The sequence below is a fragment of the Ranitomeya imitator genome, chromosome 4 (genome assembly GCF_032444005.1).
Source record: "Ranitomeya imitator isolate aRanImi1 chromosome 4, aRanImi1.pri, whole genome shotgun sequence".
In the NCBI taxonomy this organism is placed as follows: Eukaryota; Metazoa; Chordata; class Amphibia; order Anura; family Dendrobatidae; genus Ranitomeya; species Ranitomeya imitator.
The window spans coordinates 278,841,605-278,854,021 of record NC_091285.1 but is presented as its reverse complement, the minus strand read 5'-3'; the positions used below and the strand labels follow the sequence as shown (position 1 = coordinate 278,854,021).

Here is a 12,417-nt window from a genome sequence, read left to right as displayed (position 1 = left end):
CCGCATCTCTACAGTGAAACTGGTGGAACAGATATGTTTTTGTAATCCCTCATTGTATGCCATACTCATTTTTGAATGTCCCAAGTGTATAAATTGTTATGGTATGTGCATTTTTGATAATTTTTTTACAGCATAACCATACCTACACTAGTACAGTGTGTAGAATGGTGAACAGGTTTCTAAGTTCACTAACTTCCAATGCAAGTTCACACAGACTTAAATTTTACTTTTTAAGATTTATAATTTTTTATTTAATTCAGAGTGTTGAGCAGAAGGCAGCATTTTCTTATTAAGGATGTCTATGTATTTTTTTGCATTGACCATACCCTCCACAATATGAAGTCTTACAACACCATTGGCTGCCATACAGCCCCAGACCATTACTTTCATCGGATGTTTCACAGAGGAGCTCAAACACTCTGGCTTGTACTCTTCATGTGGGAACCTTCTCACATAAGACTTGCCATCATTTCCTAAATTGCAAAAAGTGCTTTCATCACTAAATAGCACTTTTTCCCACTCCTCCTTCCTCCATTTTAACTATTTCAATGCCCACAGTTTTCGCCTTTGTCTTTGTATGGCTGTCATCAATGGCTTCTTTCGGGCCTTGCACCCTCTCAATCCTGCTTCCAAACATCTCTTCCTAACAGTTGATGTTGCTACCTCAATATTGCACTTTTCTTGCCATTCTCGCAGAAGCTGAGGAGAGGTGAGCTTTCGATTGGCAAGGGATGTTCTTATCAGTACTCTATCCTCCCTTTTAGTTGACTTTCTGGGCCGACCAGATCTGGGCCTGTCCTGGGTGATTCCAAGCTGCTTATGTTTCTGCAAAATTCTTACGACTGTACTCTGATTACAGCCGACCTTCCTTGTGATCTGGGGGCCAGTACAACCCTCTTCATGTAGCACCACAACTCGCACACGATCCTCCGCTGGCAAAAATCTGAAGGCTCCCATCATAAAACTCTACAGTAGGATTCACTAGATAGGCCAACAGATAAAACAAGCAAACAAAGCAGCAGATGTGATGCAATGTGATTGGCTGCCATATCCGGTTATGATGGTCACAAGAACCTCATCTGTGATTGGCTAATTTTGGATCTGAAGCTGTACAATGTTTAGTTCTGCTTTCAATTCCCATATTGTTGCAATAATATCAGGCAAAACTGCTTCAAAAGCTAAAAGTATTACAGGGAAAGAATGCAAAATTGTATTCTGAACAAAACGATATATAATATGTCATATTGGCATCGAAAATATTCGACAGAAAACGTTTAAAACTTGAAAAATCAATCAATTTATCCTATGCAGGACTTTTGAACACCACTGTAAATGATAGAATGCATAATGTATGCGTTTTTAGTGCAAAAAACGCAAAAAACCTGAACGTGTGCACATGGCCTAAGAACAAGCTTCTCACACTGCTGTCAAAGGGAACCTGTCACCCCCAAAATGGAAGATGAGCTTAAGGTACCGTTACACTAAACGACTTACCAACGATCACGAACAGCGATACGACCTGGCCGTGATCGTTGGTAAGTCGTTGTGTGGTCGCTGGGGAGCTGTCACACAGACAGCTCTCTCCAGCGACCAACGATCAGGGGAAAGATTTCGGCATCGTTGAAACTGTCTTCAACGATGCCGAAGTCCCCGGGTAACCAGGGTAAATATCGGGTTACTAAGCGCAGGGCCGCGCTTAGTAACCCGATATTTACCCTGGTTACCATTGTAAAAGTAAAAAAAAAAACAGTACATACTCACATTCCGATGTCTGTCACGTCCCCCGGCGTCGGCTTCCCGCACTGACTGTGTCAGCGCCGGCCGGCCATAAAGCAGAGCACAGCGATGACGTCCTCTTCTTGTCTTTACGCTGCGGTTCCGGCGCAGGTGTACTGTCTGTCCTGTTGAGGGCAGGACAAAGTACTGCAGTGCACAGGCACTGGGCCTCTCTGACCTTTCCCGGCACCTGCGCACTGCAGTACTTTGCTCTGCCCTCAACAGGGCAGACAAAGTACACCTGCACCGGAGCCGCAGCGTGAATACAAGAGGACGTCATCCTATGAAGATAGGAGGCCCTGGACTGCGACGCCCATTGGATCGGACCGCCCCCCCAGGTGAGTATAATCCTCTTTTTCTCATCTTTCAGGATACATCGGGGGCTTATCTACAGCATTCCTGAATGCTGTACAAAAGCCCCTGATGCTGGTGGGCTTAGCTCATCTTCGATTTTGGGGGTGACAGGTTCCCTTTAATACTGTTTTCCTTCACAGTAAATCTCCCGTTTAAGAAGGGACCATAAGGTCTCAGCAGGAAGGGGCTGTATCACTGTACTTGTATGTACTTTAATCTTCTCTGGCTAACCAAACAATGGAGCATTATTCGACATAAGAATCATCGTTTTTTTGAAAAATGTAGACTTTTTACTGTACCACTGCTTGAAAAAAGTGTCAACTAAAAACTGGTAGTGGGTTTAGAAGTTAATTTTGAATCCATCTTCAACCTGAAAAAGTCCTTTTGGCTCATCTTTATTAATCCCAGCCAATAGCAGTGTCCCACCTCCAACTTGCAGTGAGTTAAGAGGAGGTCTTTGCCAATTACTGATCCAACCATGAGCCCATCCATTTGATCTGTCAAAAGTCACTGTCATATCATCTGTTCATAAAACCTCTGAAAAATCTGTTTTCAGATATTCCTTGGCCCAATCTTGACTTTTCCCTTTCGGTGTCTTGTTTAGTGGTGGTCAGTTTTCATTCTCCCTTACCTCAGCACTGTCTCTGTACACTGAACACCTTGCTTTGCTTGGCACTCCATGGAGGTTGCAGTTTTGGAATATGACAGCACTGGAGCTTCCTGAGCATTTCATGTTTGATTTTTCTCAAATCTTTGATGTTTCATCGGCCAATTTTGCCTGAGGAAAACAGGCTGCCCAATACAAGTTTATACAACTTTTGAGTTTGAAAATCTGGATAAGGCCGGGATCACACGTGCGAGAAACTCGCCCGCCGGCACTCGGGCCTGGAGTGTGCGGCTGTATGTATTTCTATGCAGCTGAGCGCTCCGGTCCCGAATGCCGGCGGCAGTGTCGGGTATTGAGATAAACATGGCAACATAGTTAGCAAGACCGAACAAAGACATTTGTCCATCCAGTTCAGGATATATGCCATCAGAATAAATCCCCAGATCTATGTCCTTCTAAACAACCTAATTACTGTAAGATACAATATTGTTACGCTCCAGGAAGACATCCAGGCCTCTTGAACCCCTCAACTGAGTTCGCCATCAACACCTCCTCAGGCAAGGAATTCCAGATTCTCATTGCTCTAACAGTAAAGAATCCTCTTCTATGTTGGTGGAAAAACCTTCTCTCGTCCAGACGCAGGGAATGCCCCCTTGTGACCGTCACATTCATTGGTATAAACCAGTGTTTCTCAACTCCAGTCCTCAAGACCCCACAACAGGTCATGTTTTCAGGATTTCTTTAGTATTGCACAGGTGATAATTCCATCACCTGCTCAAACATTAATTCCAGCACCCGTGCAATACAAAGGAAATCCTGAAAACATGACTTGTTGTGGGGTCTTGAGGACTGGAGTTGAGAAACACTGGTCTAAACAGATCCTCGGAGAGATATTTGTATTGTCCCCTTATATACTTATACATGGTTATTAGATCGCCCCACATGTGATCCCGGCCTAAAAAGAATATGGTCAAAATACCCACTTGCCTTATAGTTGTGCACACAGTGTGCCTACGCCATGTTGTGTCATTCTACCTCCGGGTCACTGAAGCAGAGACCTACTGCACATGCTTACAGCACGTATACTATTACTATTCTAGGATAGGTTTCTGTTTGTGCACCAAGACTGTAGCCATTTAACTACTAGATTAACTACCTCCCTGGACATAGAAGTGTGATTTACTTATTAAAGGTATTTAGGAATGTAGTGATGTTTTCTCTTTCTCCCCACCCCCCCCAGAGAATCTCTTTAAGCAGAGTAGGAAACTTTTATTTCTTTCTGTGGTAGAATTTCTAACACTTGTACATTGATGTCATGTATAAGGTAAATGCTGCATTTCTTCGGTGGACTCATTCTGTAATATTTTTTTGTTTGTTTTATTGCAGTAAAAATTCAAACTGCAGACTCCCATGAGTACGTAGTGAATGGAGCTTTTCCACTGGATGATCCATGGTGGACTGTCAGTGTAAAAGTGACACCGCATCTGTATCAGAGCTATGCCAAAGAACCACCATCATATGAACTGGATGATGATGGCCTTGGAGAAAAATCCATTCTTTCGTTGTTTCTTAACAAATGTGGCTTATCCGATGAACATCGAACATATTTTATGGACTGGCTATCAAATTACCCTCCTGTTTCCTTTAGCACATGGAAAGAGAAGGCAAATAACTTTGGGACAGCGAATATCCAAAATATCCTGAAACACATTGAGAACTCCGGTATGTGTTTGTTTTATCTGGGTGTAGTGTAAATGATTGATTACCGGTATATGCAGCCTAGAGAGAAGATGAACAACTCCCAAGCCTCTTGGCGTCCTGCTTGCCAGTAGGGAGAAGGGGTAGAGCGCTTCTGATGATTGACAGCTTAGACCAGTGGCTTGGTTGACCCACACTCTGCGCTCCTGTTATTCTGTAGGAAGGGAGTAGCGGTACTAAAGCTGTCTAGATCTGGCCAGCTTCAGAGCAGTGCTTCCAAGCTTTAGAGGGCCACTGTCACCCCCTGCAGCCGTTATAAACTAAAAGAGCCACCTTGTGCAGCAGTAATGCTGCATTCTAACAAGGTGGCTCTTTTAGTTTTGTGTTCATGTATTGCTAAAATAAAGCAGTTTGAAACTTTGCAAAAATACCTGTCTTTGTCCACGGAGGCGGGTCTGAAGCCTCCTCTGTGAAGCGCCCAACTGCCGTCACTCATCTCTTCTTCTAAACTATCACCGGATTGTTGCTTTAAGAAGATGAGACAACCCATTAAAAATAAATACAATTTCTGAAATACCAAGTGTGACTTCTGTTGACCTAAACTGAGCAAGTCCAGGACTCAGGTCTCTATAAAACACATGGTTTATCTCCCTGGGTCTGGTCCGGTTCTCCTGCGTTGGCCTCTGTAATTAGAGAGTAGGACGGTACATACAGCAGGAATGGGGATATGTTATTGAATATAACTGAACAATTAACAAACTCTCTTTCTATGCAGAGTCTGGAGCAATGGCATTTATGGCATTAGAAATTCCACTGGTGATGAAATATTTACCAAAACTTTTACCATCCAAAATAAGAAGCTTGCTCATGTTGGATGTTAGTGACCAGGAATCTTCACATAACACCTTGTATGTCATTGAAAATATGTTGGCTGTCGATCCTTGGAAACTTGGGTTTGGCTTGGTAAGTGCAATTGTTTCTTGGTTTTTGATATTATTTCTCTGAGTGTTATCTGTGCATGATCCTGCTATGTGCTAGTGAGATGGCCAGTGGGGGGGGGGATTAGCCGAAGTGGTCAGTGAGTGGAAACCCACACAATACAATAGCAATGCTGCCCGTGGTGTTAATGCGCTCAATGATTTGGGGCAATCTAAAGGTACCGTCACACTAAGCGACGCTGCAGCGATACCGACAACGATCCGGATCGCTGCAGCGTCGCTATTTGGTCGCTGGAGAGCGGTCACACAGACAGCTCTCCAGCGACCAACGATGCCGGTAACCAGGGTAAACATCGGGTTACTAAGCGCAGGGCCGCACTTGGTAACCAGGGTAAACATCGGGTTACTATCGTTAAAGTAAAAAAAACAACCACTACATACTTACCTACCGCTGTCTGTCCCCGGCGCTGTGCTTCTCTGCTCTGGCTGTGAGCGCCGGGCAGCCGGAAAGCAGAGCGGTGATGTCACCGCTCTGCTTTCCGGCCGCTGTGCTCACAGCCAGAGCAGAGAAGCAGAGCGCCGGGGACAGACAGCGGTAGGTAAGTATGTAGTGGTTGTTTTTTTTACTTTAACGATGGTAACCAGGGTAAACATCGGGTTACTAAGCACGGCCCTGCGCTTAGTAACCCGATGTTTACCCTGGTTACCAGTGAAGACCTCGCTGAATCGGCGTCACACACGCCGATTCAGCGGGACGTCCAGCGACGAAATAAAGTTCTGGACTTTCTTCCCCGACCAGCGATATCACAGCAGGATCCTGATCGCTGCTGCCTGTCACACTGGACGATATCGCTAGCGAGGACGCTGCAACGTCACGGATCGCTAGCGATATCGTCTAGTGTGACGGTACCTTAAGCAATGCTCATCTCTGCAGGTAACGTGAAGCTGACCAACAATGGCGGCTGCCTTTCCAGCTGATAAATCCTATTTCAAAATGTTGTAACTGCGCCGTTTTTATCTGCTTTGTTTAAAATATATGTATGCGACCTTAATGGTGCGTTTACATTAACCGATTTGCTGATTGGTAAGTGTTTACAGATCGGAGGTCGTTTAATAGCATGTTTAGACCGGTCCTGTTTACACAGGATGATGTGCTGCCGAAAATGATATTTTATACATCCTTTGGGTATATTGAGTAATTTTGTTGTAGAAATTTTATGTAAAATCAGTTGCTTAAATCCGAGTGGCGCTGTATTAGTGGCAGTCACATGGGTATATACAAAGTAATAAAGCTTCAGTTGACCTTTTCCCTGCCACTCCTTCTAAATTGAGTGTTATTGAAATTAAAGGGGTCCGGCTGCTTGGTACTCCAGTGGTTCCAAGACTAGAGCTCTGCAGAGCCACGTCTGTAACCAATTGTGGAGCATGGACTGTTGGAAATAGTTGAGCACAGCGCTCCGGCAGTCCCATAGGAATTAATAGAGCAGTGCTGTGCATGCTTGACCACTGTTCCTGGGATCCGTTGAGATCCCAGCAAAACAAAGCTCCAATGGATCAGCAAACTATCATCTATTATGACCATAGATAATTCATGCTTTTTTGATGCTGCAGAGTTTCTCCTTAAATAAGTTAAATTAGGTCACTTGTGGTTTTTTTTTTTTTTCATTGAGTTTTTCATACGCATTTTTTTATTATACATTATTTTTTTTCAGCTGCAGTTTTCCCTTTTTGGCATGTCCTGTCTTAAATAAAGCTGATTTGTTTTGGAAACGTGCTGTTACTTTGCTTTGGTAAAACTTTATTGATGGTCAGATTACATCGGTGGTAAAGTGTTTCCGCTGCAGAAATGCGATAGGAACACACATGTGAGTTTTCCTCATCTCATTCAAGTCTATGGGGAAAATCTTCAAATAAATTCTCGATGCTCGACTGCATATTACGTTTTTTTTTTAAACTGTCATATGTCTTCAGAAATATGGGCCTTTTCTTTAAGTGCTAATTTGTGCAGTTTTTATAAAGCGGGCATGTTTTATTTAATATAGAGCAGCCTATAGACCCTACCTCAGAGAATCTCGTGATCATCGCCCCAGTGGTTGACTAGAGATTAGTGAACATCATCGGCTCCCCTCCTAGGCCAGTCTCACACGTCCAGATAATTCCAGTACCGGAAAAATCGGTACCGGAATTGTCCGTGTGCTTACCGTGAACATCAGTGTGGCACACGTGCGGCAGCCGTGTGCCGCCCGTGTGCCAACTGGGTACCACACGGACCGTGCAGGAGACAGCGCTACAAGTAAGCGCTGTCCCCTGCATCTGGTGCTGAAGCCGCCATTCATATCTTCTTTCCAGCAGCGTTCCCTGGCTAGAAGATATGAAAAATCCTTTTGTTTTTTTTTTTTTTTTTACCGTGTTTAAAATAAAGGTCCCTGTCCCTGACCCCCCTCCCACCCTCTGTGCACCCCCCCCGCTGTTAATAAAATACTCACCCGGCTCCCTCGCAGCGTCCTGTCCTCGCCGCACCTTCTACTGTATGAGCGGTCACGTGGGGCCGCCCATTACAGTCATGAATATGCGGCTCCACCCCTATGGGAGGTGGAGCCGCATATTCATGACTGTAATTTTGCACACGGACACACGGTCCGTGAAAACACGCTGACCTGTGCAGTGACACATTGATTTCAATGTGTCGACGTGAGTCAGTGTCTCCGGTACGTGAGGAAACTGTCACCTCACGTATCGGAGCCACTGACGTGTGAAACCGGCCTTATTCGGTAGATGTAGCGGGAACCCGGGTACCTGCAGCGCTCCTGATAATCAGCTGTTCGGAGTCGCAGCTGCATGTGTCGCGGCTGTGTGACAGTCACAACACATGCATGGGTTCCTGATGCAGCTTCTTAGGTAAGCGCTATAGCTTTCCAAATAAGTATAGGGAGCCGACTATTTTCGCTCATCTCTAGTTAAGACGATAACAATTGGCACTAAATAGAAAGGCCCAAATCTTTAAGGCTGAACTTCATAAGAGGACCAACATTGGCATTTACAAGGGTCTTCAACATGGCTACCCCGCCAACCAGTTGGTTCCCTGTAATTGTATTGTAGGAGGCTGATAGGTGCCAGTGTGCAGTGATGTAATTGAAATGCTGCTGTCAATAAGCTCTGCCTACTGCTGTCAAGATGCTGGCTATATAGTAGACATTTGCCTGGTATGGTTCGGGCTCAGTAATTTTCTTTTTTTTCTTATCTGGTAGTAAAAGGGTTCAAATGTGTTTGTTGAAATTGGTGAATGCGTGGATACAGCTCTGTGCCTTCTCTCCTTTTTGAAGAGCTTACCCCATGATGATAAATTATACATACATGCACGGAAATGAAAAAACTGAGATTTTTTTTTTACCCCTTTTAGCCTCTGTACTTGCTTCTCTGCAGCTTTGGTCTCTTCACTTTTTGTGAGTGGACAACAGCATTTTTCACTTGACTAGGAAGCCTCCTTGCTCTCCACTCTCCTCATGGGCCACAGGTGGACCAAGATTTTAGCCACAGGGGATACAGCTGTGGACTATACCACAGAGAAAAATCACCACTGACGGTTATTAATTTATGTATATTGCCAATGTGCTTCATTTGATGTTCTCCTGAATACATTTAGGACAAGCATGTGAGACATAATTGATTAAAAATAGTCTTTGAGTGTATTGTTTTTTTCTTCTTCTTGGCAATAAAAAATGTTTTTCATTTTGACAGATAATCTATCGAGAGTTGCACATTTGTGGCTGTGAGGCGACATGGGAAAGTTTTTGTCAGTGTGAAGATCTTCTGGAAACTATCCCAGCCCTGCAGACCAATGCATTACTTATCTATAGAGAACTGAAGAAGAAATGCATGGAGCTAGGCGATACATATGTGGACCTCTCTGAGCTTACTAGTGCAGTCACGAAGTCCCAGGACATGTCAGTAGAAGCTGCATGGGAAGCTCTAGAATTCCTAAAGGAGTATGAGATTGTGGTGATTGAACAGAAAAAAGTTTTTCTGTATAGCTTGTACTGCTATGAGGTAACCATTGCAGAGTATATCCAGAAGATAGTGCAGAGAAAGACCTGGAATATAGACATTAATGAAAATGATATATTTGGAGATGATCAGTCCTCAAATGAGAAGCAAGAAAAAGAGCCCAGTAACCAGAGCTCTTCACGATGTCCAACTGCTGCATTTTGCTCTGCCATCGGTGATGGATCTGACGGCGGCATGGAACTATTGCAGCCGCCTGACTGTGCTGCAGAGCCAAAATGTCCAAAGTTACTGGATGTTGACCAAAAGAAAGCAGGGAAAATGATTTTGGCAAACCCAGTGACCGTTATAAGTGGAAAAGGTGGGTGTGGGAAGACCACAGTGGTAAGTCTAGTGTTCAAGTCCATGATGCAGAAGGAGAGTGATGAAGTTGAACATGCCTGTAAAGCCCTTGAAGAAGATATCGATGCTTCAGGAGAATGGTTTTGTGACCCCATGGCCTCCAGCACCAGCCATAACGACTCTATACGTGTTTTACTTACTGCACCCACGGGAAAAGCTGCATCTTTACTAAAGAAAAAAACTGGCCTTCCAGCTGCCACTTTGCATCAGGTACGTGGTGGATTTTTGTATCTAGAAAAACTAATTTCATATAAAATTGTGCAACTTTTCATTTATGCAATAATGTTTTTTTTTTTTTTTTTTTTTACGTAAAAGTGTAAAACCTCAATATATATGTAGCCACTAAGCAATGTGCTGAATAACCCCTGTTACAAGGACACTCTTAAGTGTGTTTGGCTGATGGTCAATGAACCTGTTTCCAGATGGGCTGTCACTTTGCCCCTTCCTGCAAAAGAATCCATATGTACGTCATTACAACTCGGCTACTAACCAGAACTGTCACTCGAGGAAGAGTGCCCGCAGCAGTGCCAGAAACTAGGAAGTAAGGAAACTATAGAGACACCACAGAGCTTGGAGCTGCTCAAGAAAAAAAATGATACTCCTTTAAGATAAATGCAATAACAAAAACCTTCTGGAGTTTCCATTTTATGCATTATGTCTCTATAACAAATTTAAATGTGTTGTCTCCACATAAAAAATCAAAACCCATTGACTGAATAGAGTCCCACTAATATGACCATTGCTTCTTTCAGATGGGGCACTTCACCGCTTGGCTAAGTCTTAAAGGGTTTAATGTTAAAAAAATCATTCTGGGTTGATGTGGTGATTTTCTTGTAAAACCAATTTTGGATTATCGCTGACACATGGACAGTACTGAATCACATAAGTGCTTGGTTCTGCATGGTTAACGAATTCTGCATTTTGTGTCTCTTAATGTCTAATGCTGTCATCTATACCAATCTTCAGATAACTGAGTACACTGTATGTGACCCTAACGGTTACAAAATTTGATACAATTTTCTTATTTTCAGGTGACATGCAGCTATTCTGCTTGGAAAAGGCTAGGTAATAAGGAAATAAAGTGGAAATTTTCCCACGTGGAGGCCTTGGTGGTGGATGAAGCCAGTTTGATGTCTGTCCGTATCTTTAGCGCTGTGCTGAAGCTGTTGTACAACCATGGAAGGCTGGCCAAACTTGTAATCCTGGGTGCGTTTCCATGTTCTTTTAATCATTTATTTTAGCCTGAATTACAGGACATCCACCAGAAGGTGGATCCATGTAGTGCCTTTTTTATATACCCTCTGGATTTATATATGGGTACCTGTTTTACGATGTATTGAGCAAGGAACTGTATGGAAAATGTAATGTCTTGTCTTTTCCAGGGGATGTCCGCCAGCTGCCAAGTATAGAGCCAGGAAATCTGCTGGCAGATGTGTTTGCTGATCTGAGTAGATTGAATTGGGCAATTGAGCTGAAAACCAATCACCGGGCAGAGTCTCAGCTCATTGTAGACAATGCGACAAGGTTCGTGGTATAGGCATGATGTACAGACCACGCTATAGTTTATTTGGTTGTAATGCATTTTTCTTCAGCGTTTTAATATTGTTTGTTTTTAAGAATCTCTCATCAATGCTGTGTCGAGTTTGATGCATTTGTACATATTGATGGACACTCCAGCTCTAAAATGCCCAGTGAGGAGAATAAATTCATTCTGGTTTCCTTGGCGGATGATGTTGGTAAGATTTACTTCTATGAAGCTTGGTGCTCGCAGTCAATTCTTCCAGTAGTCTAACCTGTCGAGATAACAACCTCATGTGAGACCCCGGAATGGAAGCATCAGCACCGGGGGTTGAGTAGCAGTGTTTTTAATTTTAACAGGGCCAAACATGAGTAATGAGAAGGGGTTGTCCTAATAGTGGACAACCACTGTAAATGCCATGGTGAACAGAAACCATGGCATCTAATTGGCTATATAGTGGAATGGGGGTGTCCTTTGTCACCCTCATTGGGACCCAGCTTCACGATCTATTTATTATTCTAATCTGGGGGCTCTATTGCCCCTTTGATTTGTGTGGATTCCACTGGACTGCAGAATGTATTTGGAAGTTCATTTAGGCTACTTTCACACTAGCGTTTTTTGCAATACGTCGCAATGCATCGTTTATGGCAAAAAATGCATCCTGCAAAGTTGTTTGCAGGATGCGTTTTTGCCCCATAGATTAACATTAGCGACGCATTGTGACACATTGCCACACGGCGCAACCATCGTGCGATGGTTGCGCCGTGTTTTGGCGGACCGCCGGGAGCAAAAAGCTTTAAATGTAACGTTTTTTGCTGCCGACGGACCGCTTTTTTCCGACCGCGCATGCGCAGCCGGAACTCCGCCCCCTACCTCCCCGCACCTCACAATGGGGCAGCGGATGCGCCGGAGAAATGCATCCGCTGTACCCATTGTGCGGCGCATCAAACGCTAGCGTCGGAATCTCGGCCCGACGCATTGCGACGGGGAGATTCCGACGCTAGTGTGAAAGTAGCCTTACAGGTCTGTATTCAAGTAAAATGAGCTATGAAACAATGCAGCAGACTTGATAATGAGACTGATATATTCATCAGGGAAGGCTTGCCTGTTATACTTTTTCC

The 12,417-nt window shown here is 43.9% G+C and overlaps 1 protein-coding gene across 2 annotated transcripts in view; it reads left to right on the top strand.

Moving 5' to 3' along the window:
* HELB (DNA helicase B) overlaps nt 1–12,417 on the top strand; it is an 82,799-nt gene that overhangs the window by 12,804 nt on the left and 57,578 nt on the right. For both annotated transcript variants that reach the window (XM_069764666.1, XM_069764667.1), the window contains exons 2-7: nt 4,124–4,459; nt 5,211–5,398; nt 9,112–9,987; nt 10,809–10,983; nt 11,160–11,301; nt 11,395–11,513. In XM_069764666.1, coding sequence (XP_069620767.1) covers nt 4,124–4,459; nt 5,211–5,398; nt 9,112–9,987; nt 10,809–10,983; nt 11,160–11,301; nt 11,395–11,513 — 1,836 coding nt within the window. The remainder of the gene's footprint in view (nt 1–4,123; nt 4,460–5,210; nt 5,399–9,111; nt 9,988–10,808; nt 10,984–11,159; nt 11,302–11,394; nt 11,514–12,417) is intronic.